Raw genomic sequence first — 23,697 nt, forward strand, 5'->3', positions numbered from 1 at the left:
GGCGATGGCTCAGTGGTTAAGAGCAGTCCCTCCTCTTGCAGGGGACCTGAGTTCAGTTCCTGGCACCTACACAGCAGCTCACGACCATTGGTGACCCCATTTCTAGACGTTTGTCACCCTCTTCTGGCCTCTATGGGTACTGCATGTGCTTGGTGTACACACGTCATGCAGACACACCAGTCACCCACATAAGTCTTAAAATGTTTAAATAGATTAATCCGGTCACCCACATAAGTCTTTAAAAAAATGTTTAAATAGATTAATGCTTAAGTCGCATTGAGACAAGGCAGTGGAGTCACAGTCACCTGGTTTGAAGGAAAGAGAAAAGGGGGTGACTGGCTACTGGTATTTCTTTTTTGTGGTAATGAAACTGGATCTAAAGTCACGATACATCGCTTCTCGGCCTTTTGGCTAAGATCAAGTGTAAAGTCACGATACTTGTGCACATTCAGAATGAAAGGAAATAACCTCTCATGAAGAGACTTTGTATTTATCACGACTGAAAACAAACACAAAAAAAAATTTAAGACGCCCTCAAGCCTTTAATCCCAGCACTCGGGAGGCAGAGGAGTTCAAGGCCAGCCTGGTCTACGGAGTGAGTTCCAGGATAGCCAGGGCTACATCGTGAGACCCGGGCTTCAAACAAACAAACGAACAAACGGAATTACCCTCAGACCCATGGGCGAGTTTGAGCAGTGCTTTCTCTACGTAAGGATGGGGTTCCTGCCTCCTCCACATAGAACAAGGAAAAATCATTTCAGAACTTCTACTGTTTGGGTTACTCCGGACTTCAATGGCAACACGGAAGCAAGTCGCTCATCAGCCCCGAGTCTGTACCCACACGGTGTGCTGCAACCAGCCATGACAGTAGGTGCGAGCCCAGGTCCTTCCTACAGAGTCCCACACTTGATGTCGGTCTGGGACAAGGTACAGTCACCACCCAAACCACCTACGCTGGCAGAGAGAGACCAAGTCTGCTCCCATCTGAACACACACGTGTGTGGCCTGTCTCTCGGGGTGGGTGTTCCATTGCTAAGAGCACAGAAGAACTGGACCAGGGCTAAGCAGATCCAAGGGTCCCAGCCCGAACTCTAAATAACCTGAGGAGTTGAGCCAAGAACAGCAGGGGCTGCTGGCTATGGCGGTTGCTTGAAGCCAACATCAGGTCCCTCCAGTGCTTGCTCTGGAAGAGGCTGCCCCCCCCCATCCCCTGACCTCCTGCTGTGGCACCTAAACCCTCCAGGTTAACATGGAGGCTCCAGGGAAGCTGACCCTAACCAGAGCGCCCTAGCGTGTTGGCTGTTGTCTGTGCACAACTGTGGGGGTGAGGGGGGGCGTCACGTGGCCAGAGAGAGGAGTACTGCAGAGTCACCGGGTCATGGAGTCTGGCCTCCACCGCATCAAAGAAGAACGGCTGTCAGCTTGCAGTTTGGAAGTTTATTATGGAGCGGGTTTGGGCCGGTTGTTTACATGTTTGGTCCCTACAGCCCCAGGGTGCTGGCTGTCCGGGGGTGGGGCAGAGGGGACCCACTGCTCTGCTGCTCACTGGTGACGTCATCCCCTGGGTCTGAGGTGCCAGGGCTCCGAGCCGATGCCATCAGAGGGAACCGACTTTTGTGGTGAGGGTCTGGACTGGGTTGATGAGGGTTTTTAAGATCTCGGTGTAGTAAGGGGCAAAAACCTGCTGGTTGTGGTGGGTCAGGCTCACAAACTTCTGGCCCAGTTCTGCTAACTCTGCTTCGATCAGACTGAGGCCCCCGGGGAGGTCCAAGAGAGATCGCTGCACACCCAGGACAAAGCAGCACTTGAGGAACAAGTGGATCCGCTGGTCTGTGGGCGAGCAGGAGGCGACGACTGCATCAACTGGAGCAGCTGGGATTGGGCCACCCGCCCACTGTCCGGGTCACTCACAGAGGGGGGTAGGGGGGTCTGAATTCTAGTTCTCTCAGGCGTTCTGTTACTGAGCCTCCCAAGCACACCAGACTGTTTGGTATCCGGGTGTGGCTAACTCACACCTGTGATCCGAGCACCCAAGAGGCAGAGGCAGAGGCAGGGGGAAAGCTGAGAGTAAGGCCAGTCTGAGATGCATGTGGTATCCCAGGCTAACCTGGGCTCCACCATTAGATCAAGGGTCTGATGTTAAGGAACACTTCAATTGATACTCTCAGTTGCTTAAAGCTGGGGACAGGTTCAAGTCCCAGCACAGGGCTGGGGCCTACACTACAGAAACACGCTCTCTTAAACTGATGGAGCTGGTTCCTTGCCGGTAGGTGGGTGTGGATGTCACAGAGACTCATCAGAAGCCATGAGTGCCTTATCTAGGGTAGGTGGGCAGGGTTCCCCATGCAGACCTCCCTCCCATAGGACCAGAGTCCACCTGTGGCTGGAAAAGGAATGCGGTTTCAACTGGAAAACCTGCCCAGGTCCTCTCCCTCCAGCATCTGCACAACACGGGCGCGCTCACCAATGACGCTGCGGACACAGTTTTCCTTTTTGGCAATGTTCTGGAGCTGCCCTATGAGGGAGTCTGTGTTCTCGCTGCTCAGAGGGGACAGGCCCATATTCTTGAGACTCTGGTGAATTTCCTCGGTCACCTGATCGCTCACGGTCTGCATCACTTCCTCCGGCCTAGACCACAACAGAGGGAAGCTGGCACCCTTCTGTAGGATGACAGGAGGGAAGCTACTGCCTCCAGAGAACTGCAAAAACCCTGATGACAGGCAGATTCTGCCTCCTTGTGATTCCCTCCGAACACACCGGCTAACTCTGCAAGCAGCGCTCTATACTGAAGCTTGGCGAAGAGCTCCCAGCTCTTCAGGACAGCCTGGCTCTCCCTAGGGCGTGCACGCGCACGCACACACACACAAACACACACACACACACACACACATACATACACACACACATACACACACACATACATACACATACCCACACACCACACACACACACACACACACATACATACACATACCCCCCCCCCCCACACACACACATACATACACATACCCACACACCACACACACACACACACATACATACACATACCCACACACCACACACACACACACACACATACATACACATACCCACACACCACACACACACACACACACATACATACACATACCCACACACCACACACACACACACACACATACATACACATACCCACACACCACACACACACACAAACACACACACATACATACACACATACACACACATACATACACACACACATACACACACACACATACATACACATACCCACACACCACACACACACACACACACACACACACACACACATACATACACATACCCCCCCCCACACACACACACACAGGTATCATATGGACTGGAGGCCGGTGTCTTCCTCGTAGCTCTCTACTCTCTCTCTGAACCTGGAATTCAAATGTTGGCTGGGCTAGCTGAGCCACCACCCCCGAACCTACCCAGACCCTCCGCAAAAGCGTTGGAGTCACAGACATGCACCACCCCCATGCCCGGCTTCTTGCTATTTGGAGACAGTCTCTACAAAGTCCGAGCTGGCCTTGAACTTACAGATCTCCGTGTCCCCGATTCCTGAGGGCTAGGATTAAAGGCGTGCGGGACCACAGTGGGCCTGGCTCTTGCTGAGTATGCTGGGGGCACAGCCAGGCCTCCACGCTTGCTCAAAAAAACTCCTTACCTTACCAACAAAACCGCTTCCCCAGCTCCTTCCTTTAAAAAAAGATGCCCACCACCACCGCTCACCTGGAGTTGAAATCCTCCACCAGGGACTTAGTGATTCGTTTCAACCTGTCCACAAACTGAGGTGAGCCAAAAAGAACACTGCCAGAGAAGCTACTGGCCACCAACAAGACGGAGGCAAGGATGGTTAGCTGGTTCTGCTGCGACTCCAGCTCCTGCAGCCGGGATCTGTCCGCCAGCAGGGTCTAAGGAGCAGGGGGAGGAGCGGGGGAGGAGGAGGAGGCCATCAGCCATCAGGCTTTCTGGCAAAAGCTCAAGACAAGAAATGAGGAAATGCCCCCTTCCCACATCTCTACCTCAGGAAACTCTTCATTCTCGGGGTCCCAGGTGAGAAGGTTCAGGAACCCCTGAGACAGCACCATTGCGGGGCTGAGAGGCTCCGGGATGGCTATATCACTGGGAGACGGCCCCGACGAGCTGGAGGGGTCCTGTATGTCATAGCAACTCCCAGAGGGGGCGATGAGCTGTGTAGCTGCTTGGGTGAGCCACTTCGTGGTGTGGTTGAGGAGGCCTGCAACGAGAGGAGCGCAGCGTGTGAGGGTCCCATGCGGCTGACACAGCAGCAATGCTGCAAGTCTGGGGTCGGCCTGAAAACTCAAGTTTTTAAGACTGCCAAGGCTGAAAAGAAAGAAACTAAGTAATCGCAAAGAAACGAAGTTTCACAAAGAAACTAAAGTAAATCGCTACGTCCAAGTGTGAAAAGTCTGTGCTCCGGGTTAATCAATCAGTCGGCCTCTCCCACCCCTGCCCCCCACTGGGTGAAGAAGAACATCCTCCCTGAAGAGGCAGAGGGAGAACAGCCCTTCCTGAAGTCAGGTACAAGGCCCCCTTCCACCCTCTCTCTCCTCACGCCATAGTACATACTGGGATCTTTGTTGAGGCGCTCCTGGAACTGAGCCCGCTCAAACTGGATGGAGTGCTCCTGCAGCTGGGGCTGGAGGCTCTGGATAGTGTAGTTCACCATGTCCATTTTCATCTGTCCCAGGACCTGAAAGATCCCCCTGTCGCAGAAAGGGAACAGCCACAGAGGGACAACTGAGGCACAGGGCTCCAGAGCCTGTAAAGGAACTCAACGCAGAGCTGTGTCTCCTCCAGGCGCGGAAGGACTTGCAGCCGAGACAGGGCCCACCTCGAGCCTGTGGCACGTAGGAAAGACCCAGGGCCCTTTCTGCAGAGAGCTGGGTGTGGTGGTGCACAATGGAGCCCCCCCCTCAACTGGGAGAGCCAAGGAGGGACATGTTCTGAGTCCCAGCGAGGGCTACAGGGCCCTGTGAGCAGAAGGCAGAGTTCTAAGTGATGCCACCCTCCTCCATTCAGGCGAGGAGCGGGTGTTGTCTTTGAATTTTAACGTGTGAACGCCACTTCCCAAACTCCACATGGCCATAAAACAGAAGGGGGCCCGCCACTGTCCCTTACAGTTCATGTGAACCAAGACCAGAGAGGAGCTGGGAAGGAGTCTTTTCACGCCTCAGAACTCTGCCCTACTGAAGAGGCTTATACAAAGCAAAGGGTGCTGTGGAGATAAGGTTGACCCAAAGGTCCTTTTTGGAAGAAGTGAGAACCAACAGGCCAAGGGGGAGGCAAGAAAACAGTATAGACAATGGCCGCCCGGGGTCTGCTTAGCCCTTCCCAGCTCAGGCCAGAGAAGGGTCGCACAACTGCAAACTTAGCGTCTCCTCACCTCAGCAGCCGGACGGGATCCGAAATGTTTTCAAGTCTCTGCACAGCTTCGTCGCGGACCGGCGCACACAGCAAGACCATCATGTTGAGGATGTACTTGGACAGGTAGGAGACGTTCAAGTCGCCACGGTCAGCTTGCTGATGGAGGAACTCCATGTCCAGCGCTTCCTCGATCTCGTTCCTCAGGCGGCTCTGCCTCGGCAGCAGCAGGGACAGCAGGATCTGCCGGGTGAGTCGCCGAGTACATCCTAAGCTCTGTCCTACATTCTCCCCAGGCCTCAGTCCTTTACCCAAACCCCAGCCCCTGTCTTCTTAGGTCGCAGAGTCAGAGAAAGAGATTAATAAAGCCAAGGACTCCACTGAGCACGTGGGACACAGACAGAGCTGGGGACAAGGCTCAGCAGCTAGGAGTGCCTTGGTTAAGTTCCCAGCACCCACAAGGCGCTCACACCCTATCTATAACACCAGACCCTTCCCTGAACCCCTGGGCAAGACTTCTGTCTAAGCCACCTTGGCAATTAGGGTTCTGTGGTCACTAGCCGCTGGGCGGCCTCACACAGGTCTCCGGAACCTTCCGTCCGCCCGGGACCGTGGCCCCCTCACCTCTTTGATCTCCTTCAGAAGCTCGAGGGCACAGCTGAAGTCGGGGGGCACAGCTGACAGCTGTTCTTTCAGATGGTCCCAGAAGTCACTGGGCATGACCTCCTTGCCTCTGCTTTCCAGGCTACGAGGGAGTCAAACGCACAGATCACCCAACCAGAGCCGGAGAAACCACCCCAGGCTCAGAATCTAAGCCCCGCAAAGACAACACCAGGAGTAACGCACGCAGAGCTCAGCACCGCTTGCTGTGGGCCGGGTGGGATGCCAAGGTCCCCCTGGTCCAGCGTGAGTCTCGCCTACAAGTGTGACCTGCTTCCTGCGTGTGTGTGTGCGCGCGCGTGTGCATGGAGCCGTCATTTTCTCTCATAAAAGTCAGGAAAATATTTTTTTCTTTCTTTTTTTTTTTTTTTTGACAACAATTGAATGTAAAAAAAACATCTTCAAAACAGTCAGGCTTTAAAAATATGACTCAGGTCAGGGTGATGGCTTCCCAGCACCCAGGAGGCAGAGAGGCAGGAGGATCTCTGAGTTCCAGACCAGACTGGTCTATATAGAAGATCAGTGAGGGCTACACACACACAGACACACACACATACACAGTCACACACACATACACACATACACATACACACACACACACACATACACATACACACACACACACACACATACACACACACAGACACACACACACACACATACACAGTCACACACACACACACACACACACACACACACATCCACACAAGTATAAAATTGTCTCAAAAAAATGCTTCCCTCTACCTCTTCCTCGGGAATTTTTATGCTGAGAGCATTATCATCTCCCCAGTCTCAAAGCCTACATTTTGTTATCGCTCTTTGTTAAGCCTTAAAAAAAAATTAAAATAACAGGACTGGAGATGGCTCAGAGGTTAAGAGCACTGACTGCTCTTCCAGAGGTCCTGAGTTCAAATCCCAGCAACCGCATGGAGGCTCACAACCATCTGTAGTAATGGGATCCGATGCCCTCTTCTGTGTGTGTGAAGACAGCTACAGTGTACTCACATACATTTAATAAATCCTTTAAAAAAAAATTAAAAGCCGGGTGGTGGCGGTGCACACCTTGAGTCCCAGTGCTCAGGGGGCAGAGGGATCTCTGTGGTTTCAAGGCCAGCCTGGTCTACAGAGTGAGTTCTAGAACCACCAGGGCTACACAGAGAGACCCTGTCCCAAATCAAAATAAAACAAAAACCCAAACGAACAAAAATCTAATCTCCACACTCAGGAGGCATCCTGGACTGTGAAAGATCCTGTCTAAGGATAGAGACAGAAAGACAGAGCCATTCAATATAGAAAGGAGAATCTTTTCAACCCAAAGAGGCCATGTAGAGACTGGTTTTAAACATTAAGGCGGGCCAAAGGCATCCTGTATTTGGGCTGTGGATTTTAAGTCATTATAAGTAGCACCAAAGAGATTTTAATCATCAAAATAGGAACCGTGGCCATCAACACAGCTCATCAAGGAGACATATATTTATTTGAGTTGTTCTCTTTGCTTGTTTAAGGTGGGGTCTCCCTGTGTGGCCCTGTCTGGCCTGCAGCTCACCTCGTAGACCAGGCTGGTTTCCAGCTCAGAGATCTGCCTGCCTCTGCCTCCCAGCACTGGGGCTACAGGTGTGCGAATGCTGCCATGCAGCGCTGAGTTTATCTTGAATAACCGTTGATTTGTCCGTTGATTGGGGAAGGGCATGTGGGATTAAACTCAGGATGTCAGGCTTGGCAACAGTGTCAGCCTCCCTGAGCCACCTTCCCAGTCCCCAGAATCCTTCAGTGCTAAATAACGATGTCAGGGAGTCAAAGGCAGAAAACTAACAGCCGATACCTGCTTGCCGATTTCCTATCTTCCAAGTGGCAATCCAGCTTGGAAGCATCGTGGACTCTCTCCGTCAGACCTGTAACGGGAAGGACTTCTGGTGGACAGTTATCGACCCACACCAGTCTTAATTTCCTCAGGGTCACTCGCCTGTAGGCCCCCCAGGTTATCTCAGAGTCCGCTCCACCTGTCACTTGTATGCCCCCCAGGGGCAGGCTAGACATGCTCAGAGGAGTCCGACAGCATGAAGGCTAAGGCTAGTTCAGGAAGGCACAGAATGAAGCCAATTCAAAGTTAAAGCTGTTGGGCTAGAGAGATGGCTCAGTGGTTAGAGCACTGACTGCTCTTCCAGAGGTCCTGAGTTCAAATCCCAGCAACCACATGGTGGCTCACAACCATCTGTAATGGGACCAATGCCCTCTTCTGGTGAAGACAGTGACAGTGTACTCATGGTAATACATTTAGTCTTTAAAAAAAAAAAAAACATACACTTTAGTCTTTTTTAAAAAAAAAATAACAGTCTTTAAAAGGCTGCTTAAAGCTGCTACAAAGAAACAATTTGTGGTTTGCAAAAATAAACACTTGTTTATTGAGCAGCTTTTCAACTGATGAGTCTTACTTTCCGACAGAGAACCAAAGTTATTTGCTTTTCTAAGACAGTAGTTGCCAGAGTTTAGGATTTCACAGATTAGTAAAATTTCCAAGAAGATTTTAAGAAAGATCACAGTCTGCCGATTCTGTGCTGTCAAGTATGGACAAGGAGAAAATTTTACTTAACAACCATACACATCTAGGCCTATAAAAGTCAAACCAGGAACGCTAAGTGGGGGCTCAGGATGACAGCCGGCCGGCCATACTACTTCTGTAAATATGTCTTTTTAAATTAATGTTCTGGGCTGGAGAGCTGGCTCAATGGTTAAGAGCACTGGCTGCTCTTCCAGAGGTCCTGAGTTCAATTCCCACAGCAACCACATGGTGGCTCACAACCATCTGTAATGGGACCCGATGCCCTCTTCTGGTGCGTCTGAGGACAGCTACCGTGTGCTCATATGACTAAAATAATAAAAAAGTTACTACTATTGCACACCACAGTGCGTGTGAGGAGGCCAGAGGAAGGTTCCCTCCTCCCACCGTCACATGGCTGCCTGGGTAGGTAGAGAGCTTTAACTACTCAGATGCCTCCACAAGCCTGGAAAGGCAGAATTTTCCTACTGTGAAACCACTGGCTGCCTTTTCCTCAGAACCGGGTGCCATCCCTGGCTCACAGACATCTGTAACTCCAGTTTCAGGGCCCCCCGACACCTCTTCTGACCCTGAACACACAAGGTGCACAGACAGACCTGCAGGCAAGGCATCCGCTCACACAAAAGCAAACAAACCTTTTTATAAAAACAAGCGTGAACCGCCCCTGCTCTACCCCGCACTTATGCAGCCCTTCATTAACCCAGCCGAAACAGCCGGTAATGACACAAATCTGTACACAAACGAGGTGAAAGGAAACCTTCGAAGCCACAGGGGCTCCTCAAGAACCCTCCAGCTGCAAGGAAGCATCCAGAAATTCCACCCAGAGCACTCCGGGCCAAGCTCCAGACGTAAACTAGGAGGGCTCAAAAAGTAGAGATAAAGTGTGGCTATAAAATTCTTTAAGATTGGGCTGGAGAGATGGCTCAGAGGTTAAGAGCACGGTTTGCTCTCCCAGAGGCCATGAGTTCAATTCCCAGCAACCACATGGTGGCTCAAAACCACCGATAATGAGATCTGGTGCCCTCTTACATGCAGGTGGAACTCTGTGTACATAATAAATAAATCTTAAAAAATTTTTTTCTTTAAAATCCAGATCGCCCCCCCCGCCCCAAAAAATAAAACTGCAAGACAACAAAGCCAGCCTAATATACACAGTTCCAAGGTTTTTCAAAAGGAATTGGATTATATACTCAGGAGTCATTTTACCTATGGATGCAACCAACCATTGTAAGAACTGGGGTTCCCAAAGGAGGAGCAGCAGCAGCAGCAGCACTTCCTGAACCCCACTCCGGCCGGGATCCTATTCGGGTGCACAGCCCCACCCCTAACCACCCCACCCCCCACCCCACCCCCTACACCTGGGGCTTGTCTCAAGTCACTGCATTAAGCAGCAGTGACCCCTTGTGGCCACAGGGGGCAGACTAACTGTCGAGCATCGCAGGAAATCCATGGCAACGCTTGCGCGGGAGCATTTGAACCGAGGGGAAGGGGTGGTCCAGACCTGCAGTCCCCGCACTTGGGGACCCTGCCTCAAGCAGATACCTAGCCTGTGCGAGATCGGGGTCGCGCCGAAGTGGCCCTTTCCCGGGGATGGCGGAAGCGGTGCCCCACGCGTGACCGAGGGGAGCTTCGCTCGGGCGGAGGGCTGGGGACACCGGGAGGTCAGGCCGGTCCGCAGTCCTCCGTGGCCCACGGGAGCTCGTGGCGCCGTCTGTACCCCGCGCCCCTGCGCGGACCCTGGGGTGAGGGCGGCCGTGCTCGAGCGACGGTTGAACCTACGCGATCGGTGCCCCTGGGCGCTGCTCGCGCTCTCCCGGGTGTTTCCCCCGCGGGATTCACGGGAGGCGCTCTCTGCCGCGCCGGGCTCCTTCCTGGCCGCCCTCTCCTTCAAGTCTGGCATCCTGGTGGTGGTGATGATGATGATGGTGGTGGTATCTAGGTGGGGACAAATGACAGGGGCTCGTCGGGGACAGAAGGACCAGCACTGGGGCAGGGAGGAAACTGAGGCAGCAGAGTTCGGCTGTCGTCTAACACCAGACGCCTCCCTCAGCCCGACGGACGCCCGGACGGACGCTACCCCCCACCTTTACCCCTCTCCGTCCTTCCCCACTCCCCCCTTGCCCCTCCACCTCTCCCTTCCCCACCCCTCCCTTTCCCCCTCCCCTTCCCCCTTCTCCCTAGGAGTCGCCTCTCCCATCCTCCGCCCTCCCCCTCCACTTTCTCCCTTTCCCCTCTCCACTCCTCTCTTTCCCCTTCGCTCACTTCCTTCTCTGCCCGCCCGCCCGCTCTGGCTGGCTGGGCGGCTCGGGCGCGGGTGTGCAAGGCGGAGCGGTGGGTGGTGTGGGCTCAACCACCTAGGAGGACGGGGCGGGGGCGGCGGGGCTGGGGAGCTGGGCGGAGCCACCGAGCCCCCACGTCGATGCTGTCACACACTCCACACCCCCACCCTGTGACCGGGGCAGGAGTGGGAACGCCCGGGGTTGCAAAACAAACCGCTTAGGTGTCCTGGCAACACGGGGCACATGCGCCTCTCCAGTATAAGACCCACCACGAACCACCTGCCGCTACTCAGGGCAAGACTGAGACGGGGCGGAGACGGTCATCCCTACCGATTCTAGGTGTCAGGACCTGGGGCTTAGGGGTAGCCTGCAGAGCACGCCCAGGGGTGCTGACCCTCCTGTCTCGGCCTGAGTGCTGGGGTCACAGGTGTGAGTCACCACCATGGGTTCCTACAGTGCTGGGGATGGAAGGGGCTTCAGATAGGCTGAGCCCCATCTCTCCAGCCCTCAGAATCTTTTTTTTTTTTAAGATTTATTTATTATATATAAGTACACTGTCGCTGTCTTCAGACACACCAGAAGAGGGCATCGGATCCCCATTACAGATGGTTGTGAGCCACCATGTGGTTGCTGGGAATTGAACTCAGGACCTCAGGAAGAGCAGTTTGTGCTCTAACCACTGAGCCATCCCTCCAGCCCACCTCAAAAATCTTAAAAAGGATGAGGATGAGGCCTGGAGAGATAGTTCAGCCTTTAGGGACCACTGGTTTTCTTCCAGAGGACCAGGGTTCGATTCCCGGCACCAACATGGTGGATCACAGTCATCTGCAATTCCAGTTCCTCAGGACCAGACGCCCTCTTCATCCCTGCTGGGCAAGGCATGCGTGCGATGCATCTCCCGAACCCCTACATAAGTCTTTTAAATAGAATAGGTACCCGGACCCTGGATTTGGGGAGAGAACATGGTGTGTTCTCTCTCACATTCTTTCTCGCCTCTTCATTACTCTGAAGTCATCGGAAAATGTATGTAAATGCATCACGTGCATGCAGTACCCCAGGTGGTCAGAAGAGGGCGTGCGATCTCCCGCCATTGGAGTTACAAATGGTTGTAATGCCTGAATGCCGGTGGGTGCTGGAGGGGAAGCTTCGTTGTCAGGACACCTACGCGGTTTGTTTTCCAACCCCTGACTCTGGAAAAACCAGCATCCTAGCTACTCGGGAGGCTGAGGCAAGAGGACGGACTGGCCAAGGTCGGCTTGGATTACACAGTTCCGGAAAAGGTAAAGCAACTTAAATTTAAAAACAAAATAAGGCCAGACAATGGGTGCCGCTTAGTAATGAAACGTGGGCCACTGCAAGGTAGGACTTATTGAAAGGACTTAAGGCTGTAGCTTGGTTGGTAGCCCTGAATTCGGTTCTCAGCACTGCCTCAGCGCCGACCACCCAAACTATTTCCAACATACACTAAAAGCCTCCTTCCTCCCCCACCATTCTCCCTGGCATTTCCCTCTGGGTGGTCAACTGTGAAGTGGACAGAAGCTATGCAATGACGTCACAGTTTCCTGTCACATAAGGTATTCACACACACACACACACAACACATACATTTTTTTTTTCCAAGTTGTTTTTCATGATGGGTTTTCTCTGTGTAGCCCCAGCTATCCTGGAACTCACTCTGTAGACCAGGCTGGCCTCAAACTCCCAGAGATCTGCCTGCCTCTGCCTTGCCAAGTACTGGGATTAAAAGCATTTACCACCATCGCCTGGCCATCTGGGAATTTTAATGTCAAGAGAAAAAAAAGTGCTTGTTTTTAGATAATAGCCCATTTTCCTCCCGATAAAAACATCACTACTATAAAGATCTCCCCAGATGTCCGAATTCCCCTGGGAATTTATCTGTAATCATGAAATTGCTGGTCTTGATACTTAAATCCATGGGTCAGCAAAATGGACTAATGGGCCAAGAAGCAAGCTTCCATGCCCGGCTACCTGAGTTCAGTCCCCTGGACTCCTATCATGGAGGAGAGACCTGCCACAAGCGCGCGAGCGCGCGCGCGCGCACACACACACACACACACACACACACACACACACGTAATTAAAACTTTTAAGATCTGAATTCTTGGAGGGTTGTGAGGCAATATCAAAAGCGGGCATCCAGGGTGGGGGTGGGGCTGACACAAGAGGAGGGGAGCATTGGAGGTGGCCGAGGAAGGCTAAGGGAAGCATTTTCCCAGGGCCAGGCAAGGCGTAGGATCCTTATCTTTAATAGCTATCAGAAGCAACCAGGCAAAAGTTAGCGTTGAGGGCCTAGAGAAACGAGACATGGCCCCCTTCCTCTGGGTTGGTGGGGCAGGGGTCTTAGTTAATCACTGACTCACTGCTTAATGATTTACTGGGCGCTTTTACATTCCAGATGCATATGATCACCCAGAAAAGCGGGCGTCCTGCTGGACTGTCCCCACGTATGAGGCCAGGTGAGAGCGATTTCAAGGCGTTACCAAAAGGAGGGATGGGCAAGATCTTGACTAGATCACGGGCTTCTTATGAAGTCACACTGAGTCTGTCCACACATAAAGAGAACTGGCATACAGTGACCTGGTGAGAATGGGGGGGGGGGAGGGCAGGGTCAGGGGCAGGGTGCAGGTCAGAGAAAAGGGTGGGTGTCCCAGGTCAAGTCTTTATCTGGGGTCCCAAGCACATAAGATTTCCTATAAGGCCCTTTGTCTGTGGAACCGAGTCTCTGGTTCTACCTGGCTTATCTTCTACCTCAGCCCATCTTTAAACTCTCCTAAAGGTGACTGGATTCTCCCTCCTTGCTAACCCAACACTTTAACCCTGTTACAGTGTACAAACCAAAGAGGCAGGCAAGGCATTTCCCCAACCAGCCTAAGGCGAGAAGGAAAAGTCCTGCTTGCCACGGCTGTCCAACCCCAAAGCTCACCCGACTGAGCTTCAGGCTGAACTCATGGCGCAGTCGCCTTGGCCTCAGACTCCCTGTTGGAGCCTCAGGTCTCCACCCCTGAGTGCCTGGGGCCGGCAGGGTGGGCGTCTCTTCACCAAAGTCGGACTTCACTTTCAGATACAGCGCCATCTGACTTTTTTTTTTTTTTTTTTTTTTGGTTCTTTTTTTTTCGGAGCTGGGGACTGAACCCAGGGCCTTGCGCTTCCTAGGCAAGCACTCTACCACTGAGCTAAATCCCCAACCCCACCATCTGACTTTTAACTTCTAGTCTTTTTATTTTTTTACGATTTATTTATTTTGTGCATGTGAATACACTGTAGCTGTCTTCAGACACACCAGAAGAGGGCATCAGATCCCATTACAGATGGTTGTGAGCCACCATGTGGTTGCTGGGAATTGAACTCAGGACTTTTGGAAGAGCAGTCAGTGGCTCTTAACCACTGAGCCATCTCTCCAGCCCAACTTCTAGTCTTAGTATCTCTGATTTTGTTTATTCACTGCGACTGGGTCTCACTCTGTAGCCCTGGCTGGCCTCCTGCTAAAGATGTAGCCCAGGCTTCCCCCAAATTGGTGATCCTCATACTCCTGCCTTCCAAGTGCTAGCTTCTAGGTGTGTAACACCACAGCGGCCTCTCACCTCTGTTCCAACACTCAACTCCTACTCTTCAATTTCCCCGGAAGGAAGGGCTACCTGTCCAGATTATCACACCTCTGTACCTCACGCATCCCCACACCCCAGACTGAGAACACCCCAGACTGAGAACCGGGTGTTAGATATTTCTGCCCAACCCCAGTCCGACTTCACACCTGTAATCCCAGCACCCTGGGAAGTAGAGGCAGGAGGTCCAAAATTTCAGGGTCATCCTTGGCTACGTTTGAGAGTTTGAGGCCAGCCTGGGCTACATGAGAACTTGTCGAAGAAAGAGAAGAGAGGGGGTGTTGGGGAGGGGGAGAAAGAAAGTAATGAAGAAACATCAGACCTCTGAAGCCCTGGCCATTCCCAGGCGTGGGTGAGGCTGAATCCATATTCTCATTGGGTAAATCTAGTTTCGTGTACTTCTACCCTAGGGAACAAATTAGGCTGAAATTTGTTTAATCCCCAAAGATGTTCTGGAAAAAAAAACAAAAAAGCAAAAAATCCAGTGGCCTACTGGTTCCACGTGGCTATGAGGGAGCTCAAATTTTAAAAGAAATCCTGGGTGAGGATGGGGAAGTAAAAACCAAAGGCCAAAAAATAAAATAAAATAAAAATAAAAATAAATCTAATTTTACTAAAGCGGTTCTGAGCACGGGATGGAAAAGGACTGGGTCAAGGTCACCACCAGTTTATGGAAAGAATTGCGAGAAGGATCCACAGCCCAGCGTGTCTGCTGTGTGGCGCACAGAACTTTGTAAAAGTAAACGCCAATACTGTAAATAAATATTTACATCTTCCGAAGGAAAACAACAAGATAGGCTGAACAGTAAAGGCTGAAGTTAAGTAGAGGCCAAGCCAGTCGGACCGACCGGAAGATAGGCAGCCGGCTGAAGCGGCGGGGATGAGTAAACACAGTGCGGGGGGACATTTAAATGGAACCAGTTGGAATCGTGTAAACTGGGACAGACTCCACCCGGGGCCTCCCCGGCACACAAAACCGCACGTCCAAACGATTGGTCTTAGTCTCTTGACAAGTGCGGTTCACTCCACCGACCCCGACCCCCAACCCCCACCCCAAGGTTGCGAGAAAGGCTGAGGTAATCTGAAGATTGGCTTGGAGGTGGCCCTTAAGGGTCAAAGGGAAGTGTGGCGGGTGGGCAACCAGGACGGATCCCAGAGAGAAGCTCCGAGCCCAGGACAAAGACGACCCTGGAAGTTGCAACCACGTCCCGCTTCCTCAACAAGATTGAAGGGGCTCTGCAGGGTCCAGACCCTGTAAGCACACTTCGCCCAGATTTCCCACACAACTCCGGTGGATGCCCCCAACGGTCCTCACCACCTCCGAGCGACTCTCAGGCTCTGCGATTCTTTTTTTTTTTTTTTTTTTTTTGCACACACTGTTGCCTTTTCTCCAGAGAAGCCATTAAAACGTGCAGTCGCAGGTTTACCCCTTATGATCAATCTGGATTTGAAAGAGCGTACCCCTAATTGAAATGGGGGTGGGGGGAAAGCATGGCAGCAGCAGGCCTGGAGGGCTCTGTGACACCGAGGTCCGCTCGAATGACCGCTAGGGGGCAGCAGAAGGCAGCGAGAAAGTCGCGGGAGAGCCTGTGCTTCCCCCCCCCCTTCCTACCCCCCAATCCCGCTCTCTCCGGCGACCCAGCAGCCACAAACACCAACTCGAAAAAGTTCTCTAAGCTATGTCCCCCAAAACAATTGCTCCTTGTGCCCGGGACACGGGCGCGAGTTACACACTTAAGCTGTTCCCAAAGAACTATATTCAGTTGGTTTTCAACTCCCGGGGAAAACTGGCAGCCTCTTTGTGGGTTTAAAAAAAAAAAAAAAAAGTTGGAAGGACAATTAAACCTTTATGGGCCCCAGAATGTACCTAATGCAGACATAAATAATGTCCCTCATTTCTACCCAATATGCTTTCTGGCAACAGAGAGGTTTGGGGTTTTTTTTTTGTTTTTTTGTTTTTTTGTTTTTTGTTTCCTTTGTGCCCTGGCAGAACAGAAGTGAGCTCAGGTCCCAGAAACTCATTCTGATTAGGGCAGGTGACAGGGGTCAGCAGGAGTCATGACTCTGACTCTAAATATGACACCAGCCCTTTCTCATAAAATGGACACGTCGCAGGCCTTGGGGGCCTGACTGGTCTTAAATCACTTACAAAACCCTTAAAGACTTCCCAGACAGCCACCAGCATTTTAGGCCAAGAAAACGCGTTTTGTTTTCTTCGTGTGTTTCTCCGGGCCCAAACGGTCCATTTGTCAAGAACCCTGACTCCTCTCCACACAGTACAATGCATTCATATACTTCCAACTCGGTGTCCTTGAATGGTCCACGGATTTCATTTTAATCCAATAATATCATTAAATGCTCCAGGGCCTCCCTTCTTAAAGGACGGTTTGAGCAGACCCTTTTGTTGAGGGAGGCGGCCTTTGTAAAGCAAATAACCAGCCACCAATTTTGTTTTCGAAATCTTCGGATTTCACAGAACCCATTTCCTTACGAGAGGGCCCCGCTGGAGGGGGGGGGGGCTGTGTTTTAGTTTTTCCGACTCCGGTAAAGAGACTCTACTGGACACACAGGACTGACTGGACAGGGATGAAGGCATCGCAGACCAGCTGGAGAGAGAGATGGCTTTCAATCACTCCCGTCTAATGTAATTATCTAGATTGTGCCGAGAGCCTCGGGAATGAGCTGACAAAGAACGGGGCATTGGAGGGCCAGTCTGTTTGAAGTTGATCTCAAAAGAAACGGCTGAGAAGTTAGGGGGCCATGGCTGTAGGGGTTCTTAATTGTGGTAAAATAGTAAAATATTTATCCCTTTACCCATTCCTGCGTGGACAATTTGGGGACATTAAATAAATTAAAGTTGCAATGTTGAGTAATCACTAATCTATACCCAAGCCTTTCCCATCATCTCAACAAAAGCGCTGTCCTCTCTGGACAAAGGCTGACCATCCTTGTCGCTCCTCCCTGACCACCACAGCCCCCCTCTCTCTCTCTAATAGTGAAGATGTCTCACACACCAATTTTTTCTGTAGGCCTTTTTCCCTTCCATAACAAGAGAACCGGCAAGTTGTAGCAAGAGCTTACACACACACATGCATTCACTCACATACACATTCACATACATATACTCACTCACACATCTATATGCATACTAATACACTCATGCACATACACATTCACATACATGCAAATATATACACATATACACTCACACATACACAAATATGCACATTCTCACATACATGCACATTCACACACACGTACACACATACACTCCTGCACATACACTCACATACATACACTTATACACACATGTACACACTCACATATATATACATGCACACTCACACACACCATGTACACACTCACACACACATACATTTTCTCTCTCACACACACTCAGTCTCACACATACATTCACACACCCACACACCTCAGCCAGTGATCTTTAAGAACAATCACACACACACATACACAAATACACACTCATACACATATGCACATACCACACATAGACACATAATCACACACACACAGACACACACTCTCACACACTGCTTTTTACTGCCTTCTCTAATCTTCCTAGCACCGTCTCCCCTCCCTCCCCAGAGTCTGTAGCGCAGGCAGGCCGAGTGATGAAGCCGCTGCTCCTTGCCGCGGCCGGCTGGAATGGTTTGCCCTTGCTGGGGGGTCCGCAGCCCCCAGCAGAACAAAAGATCGATGGGGCTGAGTCCGCTGATCGCTGAGGAATGGCAGGAATTTTTCTGACCCTGATTGTCAGAGGAAGCAACAGATAAGCTGGTGCCCGAAACCCACGTGTAGCCCTTACGTTCCTACAGCCTGTGATGTGCAGGGGGTAAGAGACACGGGGACACAGAAGAAACACCAAGGCCTCCCAGGGCACCCTCAAATTCCATGCTATGGAATTTCCCATTGAGTTTCTGGCTAAGGCAGAGGCCTAGGGGATTACCTCAAGTGCCAGGCCAGCCTGGACTATGTAGAGCAGAGTATACAGCAAGACCCTGCCTCATCATCTCCCTCAAAAGGGGTGTGTGTGTGTGTGTGTGTGTGTATGTGTGTGTGTGTACACGTGTATGCTTACCCTAGGGTGTGTGTGTATGTATATGTGTGTGTGCATGTACGTGCGTGTATGTGTGTATAAGTGTGTGTGTACAAACGCACATGTATGCTTACCCTAACTATGTGTATATGTGTGTGTATGCGTATGTGTGTACGTGTGTGTGTACAAACACACATGTATGCTTACCCTAGGGTGTGTATGTGTGTGTGCACGTGTGTACCCGCACGTGCGTGTGTGTATACGTACGTGTATGCTTACCCTAATGTGTGTATGTGTGTGTATGTGTGTGTGTGCACGCGTGTGTATGTGTACACGCACATGTATGCTTACCCTAGGGGGCCAGAAGAGAGTGCCAAGTTACAGGGACCTGCGACCCTCCTGACATAGGTGCTGGGAACCCAGCTCAGGTCCTCTGGAAGAGCAGCTAGTATTCTTAACTACTGAGTCCCTCCAGCCCCACATGACCCTCTCTGTCCTCTCTCCCTCCCTCCCTCCCTCTCCTCAATGTGCAAATGTCAATCCCTCTACTAAGTTGGAACCAGTGTTTGCACTCAGGGCTTCTGGAAGTTGTGAAGAGGCCATCGCTACCTCGGACCCATGTGTAAGTTATTAAAGGGAGGTTAATTTATTCCAGCTACACTAAACCCTGATCCCTAAGCACAGGACACAAGTTGGATGAATGCGGAATCAGCTGCCTGCTTCTTAGCCTTTTGTTGGTTTTAAGACACGGTCTTACCGTGTAGCCCTGGCTGGCCTTGAACTCAGAGATCAGCCTGTGTGCTTGCTGGGATCCCAGACGTGTGACATCACACAAAAGTGGGCTTTGGCAATATTATACCTGGGTAACCATCACCACGAACAGTATTGTCCCTCTTATTTCTTCCACGCCCAGGTTGGTTAATACAGCACCAAGACAACCAACACTTCACCCCCTGCCACCTCTAGGCTAGATTCATCCCTGTGCAGGCATGAAGATCCATGGAGATAGTGTGTGTGGCTTTAGTATGCATGCGTCCCACACAATCCCACGGTCCATGCGACAGGTTAAGCAGGTCTGGCCACTTTGTCTTAGAGGCAGCTGCCTCTGCGCTGTTTTTGTGAGTCCAGTGTCAGACACCATGCGCTCCTGAAACTGGCTTTCAAGAACACCAGTCCCATGGGCTCAGGGCCCCAGTCTTGTGGCCCCATCAGGATGTGGTGGTTGCTCACGGTGCTTTAAATTTGCCTGTCCCTGTCGTCCGACATAAAGCAGGCTTTCTTATATTTATCATACAGGTTCTCCTTTGTGAAGTGAATATTCCAATATTTACCTTTTCTTTTTTTCTTTTTCTTTTTTTTTTCGGAGCTGGGGACTGAACCCAGGGCCTTGCGCTGGCTAGGCAAGTGCTCTACCGCTGAGCTAAATCCCCAAACCCCCATTTACCTTTTCAAAAAGACTTGTTGGAGAGTTTGGTTTTCACTCTAAAAGCCCACGCCTGCCTCAAGCTCACAGCAATCCTCCTGCCTCAGCCTCCCTGGTGCTGGGATCACAGGGCTCAATCATTCCAGGTTTTACTGTTATTTGCTGCTTTGATTTTTGTTTTGAGAAAAATCCCTCACATGCTGGACTGGGACCCACTATACGCCAAGTATCCTTGAATTCGTTTGAGCCCCTGCCTTAACCTCCCAAGTGCGTGCCAGCATGCACATCTCACTCTATGTCTCTGGCTGGCCCAGAACTACGTAGACCAGGCTGTCCTGGACCTCACAGAGGCCTGCCTACCTCTCCCTTCCCAGGGCTAGGATTAAAGGCATGGCAACCATGCCTGCCTTCTTTTGAATCAGGGTCTAACTGCTCAGGTAGGTCTTAAACTTGTGATCCTCCTGCCTCAGCCTTCTGAGTAGCTGGGTCGCCATGGTTGCTTTTCTCTGTTTTCAGGTGGAAGCCAAAGTTACTGCTTTGAGGTTGCAATAGTTGGTTTTCGGGGTTTTTTTTCCCCATTGTTTTTAGCAGCCTCTTATCTTGTAGCCCTGGCTGTCCTAGAACTTGAGATGTAGGCCAGGCTGGCCTCGAACTCACAGAGATCCACCAGCCTCTGCTCCCGGAGTGCCAGGATTAAAATGTGTACCACCACTTCTCTTTCCTTTTTTGTTTTTGGAGACAGGGTCGCTCTACATAGACCTGGCTGGCCTTGAACTCAGAGGTCCAACCACCTCTGCCTCTCAAGTGCTGGGATTAAAGGTGAGCACCACTACGCCTGGCCCTAGCTTCAATTTTCAACTTGACCTAAAGTCACCTAGGGAACGAATCTCAATGAGAGATTGCTTAAATCAGCTTGGCCTCCAATGAGGGGTTGCCTAGATCAGGTTAGCCTCCAATGAGAAATTCCCTAGATCAGGCTGACCTGAGGACGTGTCTGTGGAGGACTGCCTTGCTGGATGTGGCACAGTCCACCATGGGTGGTACAATTCCCTAGGCATGGGATCCTAGACTGTTTACGAGTAGAGAAAAGCCGAGTACTGGAAGAACATGTATGCTCGTTTCTTTGAGCTGACTGGAGCAACAATGTGACGAGTTGTTTAAGTCCCCCCCACTTTGGCTTCCCCACAAGATGGACCGTACAGAACTTGGAACTATAAGCTAAAAAAAAAAAAAAAAAAAAAAAAAAAAAAAAAAAAAAATCAACCTTTCTCTCCTAAGACTTTTTGTTGTTTTTATTTAATCAGAATGCTTTTATCACAGCAACAGAAACGAGACCAAAACAGAAGACATCCCTAAAAAACTGATTTGGGTGACAAAATTTTCATGCTGGGTTTTTAACCCACTCAAAATACATTTGAATGTCTCTCTCTATTCCCCTTTGACCCATGAGTTATTTGGAAGCCAAGTCCCCAGATATTTGGGGATTTTTCCAAGGACCTTTATTATTAGCGTCTAATTTAATTCCATTGTGGTGAGAAAACATTTTTTTATTATTACTTGAATCTTTTTAAATTTACTGAGTCTTGCCTTATGGAAAGAATATGGCCTATTTTGGTAACTGTTCTCTGGGAGTCTCAACAGTATTTGTGTTTCTGCTGCCACTGGATGAAGTAGTCTGTGAGATCACGGAGGTCAAGTTGATGGTGCCGCCCAACTCTGCCAGAGACTTACTTGCTTTCAATATAAGTAATCAAGGAATATTGACACAGCCAATTATTATGATTGCCATATTTATATTCGTAATTTCAGCCTCATTTTCTTTTTGGAGTTTTGTCCTCACATATTTTGAAGTTCTTTTATTAAGTGAAATTACTTTTAGAGCTGGGAAGAATTGAGGCTGGGGTGTATGGCCCGGCAGGTAAAGTGTTTGCCTCGCAGGCACAAACCCAGGGGTTTGATGGCCCTCGCCACACAGACAGGATAGGATGGTGGCGCCTGTGAGCACAGGAGAATCCCAAGTTCAAAGCTACCCCTACCCACATAGTGAGTTTGAAGCCAGCCTGGGCTATGAGACCTTGTCTCAAAAACAAGCTACAAAAAAACAAAAAAACAAAAAAAAAAAACAAAAAAAAAAAAACAAGCTACAAAAAAATACCAGTTAACTGACCACCCTTCCTAAAATATTTTTTGTTTTGTGTTTTTCTAGACAGGGTTTCACGGCATAGCCTTGAACTCACAGAGATCTGCCTACCTTTGCCTCCTGAGTGCTGGGATTAAAGGTGTACACCCAACCATTTTTTTTTAAATAAACAGTTTTTATTTTTAATTTCTGTATCTACGTGTGTGCGTCATTGTGTGCATGTGTGTGTGCATCTGTGGGGGGGCGCGTGTGTGTGTGAGTATGACTGTAGGTGCTCACGGAGGCCACACAGAGTAATAGGCAGTTATACTCTGCCCAGTTTGGTTTCTGGGAACCAAACTTGGGTCCTTTATAAGAGCAGCAAGCACTCTTAAACACTGTCCCACCAAATTCTCCAGACCACAGACAGACAGACAGACAGACATCTTATCGCTGTTCCTCTGTTTTGCATACAAGAGTCTTCCTACAGCATGAATTCCTTTCTCCTCCTGACCTTTTACCTTTCATTGTTACACTTTTTACATATGCACACCTCAAACCACACAACACAGCGTACATTTTTGGTTTAAGTGGTCAATTATCTTTGAAAAAGATATAAACTGTGGCTTAAAATCCCGTGGGTTTTTTTTTTTTCCCCTTGTTCTTTTGGGCAGAGCCGTAGTTTCATCTGGCATCATTTTCCCCATCTGGGGGACTTTAACAATTTCCTACCGTGCGATTCTGCTGCTGGAAAATTCTTCCGATGTTTGTAGGAAACTGTCTTTATTATACGTTTATTCTCAAAGCTTTCCTTACATTTTTATTCTGTATGTGTGTGTGCAGCAAACACAGGCACACTCACTGGTGTGTATGTAGGTCAGAGGACAGATTGTAGGAGTCGTCTGTCCCTCAACCACAAGGGTCCTGGGGATTGAACTCAGGTTGCCTAGCTTGGCAGCAAGCTCTCTTAACCAATGAGCCATCCCCCTAGCCCACATGAAGATATTTTTTTAGATTTAAAATTCACAACTGGGTATGGTGGCTGTTAGGATAGAGGGGCTAAGGCAAGATTTCAAGTCCAAAATAGGCTGAAGCAATCCTAGGGACGTCTTGTTTCCCCCTCTCAGGAAGCTGGTAAACGCCAGAAAACTAGTGTTTCCTACTATTCTCCCTTCCTTCCTTCCCTTCCCCCACCATACCCACTTTTCTTTTTGAAAAACACAATCCTGGGCTGGAGAGATGGCTCAGCCGTTAAAGGCTAGGCTCACAACCAAAAAACACAATCCTTTGGGGGTTCTATTGTCTCCCCCCCCCCCGGAGCTGGAGACCCCAGCAGACCAAGTACCTTTCTTTTTTTTTTTTTTTTTTTTTTTTTGGTTCATTTTTTCGGAGCTGGGGACCGAACCCAGGGCCTTGCGCTTCCTAGGCAAGCGCTCTACCACTGAGCTAAGTCCCCAACCCCTGGTTCTATTGTCTTTTTTGTTGAGACAGGGTTTCTCATACAACAGCCCTGGCTATTCTGGAACTCACCCTGTAGACCAGGCTGGCCTCAAACTCACAGAGA

General features: G+C 50.4%; 1 protein-coding gene and 1 long non-coding RNA gene across 10 annotated transcripts; one reads left to right on the forward strand and one right to left on the reverse strand.

Annotated features, from left to right (window-relative positions):
* Positions 1 to 1,422: 1,422 nt before the first annotated feature.
* On the reverse strand, positions 1,423 to 13,435 carry Tcp11 (t-complex 11). Of its 6 annotated transcripts, none has more exons than XM_087597371.1 (10): positions 13,293 to 13,435; positions 10,412 to 10,567; positions 7,898 to 7,967; positions 6,040 to 6,160; positions 5,438 to 5,658; positions 4,621 to 4,757; positions 4,053 to 4,267; positions 3,760 to 3,941; positions 2,465 to 2,628; positions 1,423 to 1,830 (listed from the first exon to the last, which is right to left on the reverse strand). In XM_087597371.1, exons 2-10 carry the CDS (start codon positions 10,530 to 10,532, stop codon positions 1,598 to 1,600), a joined length of 1,464 nt encoding a protein of 487 aa, XP_087453497.1. In that variant the 5' UTR covers positions 10,533 to 10,567; positions 13,293 to 13,435; the 3' UTR covers positions 1,423 to 1,597.
* LOC102552617 (uncharacterized) lies at positions 11,137 to 15,960 on the forward strand. Of its 4 annotated transcripts, none has more exons than XR_015645611.1 (4): positions 11,137 to 11,250; positions 11,923 to 12,191; positions 13,328 to 13,388; positions 15,154 to 15,960. It is a non-coding gene; the product is annotated as an uncharacterized LOC102552617 (long non-coding RNA). The 4 variants fall into 4 exon arrangements; XR_015645612.1 differs by having other exon boundaries at positions 11,143 to 11,338; XR_015645610.1 differs by having other exon boundaries at positions 11,155 to 11,250; positions 11,690 to 12,191.
* The last annotated feature ends 7,737 nt before the right edge of the window (positions 15,961 to 23,697 follow it).

This window comes from Rattus norvegicus, chromosome 20 (genome assembly GCF_021556685.1).
Source record: "Rattus norvegicus strain SHRSP/BbbUtx chromosome 20, alternate assembly SHRSP_T2T, whole genome shotgun sequence".
NCBI classification, from domain to species: domain Eukaryota; kingdom Metazoa; phylum Chordata; class Mammalia; order Rodentia; family Muridae; genus Rattus; species Rattus norvegicus.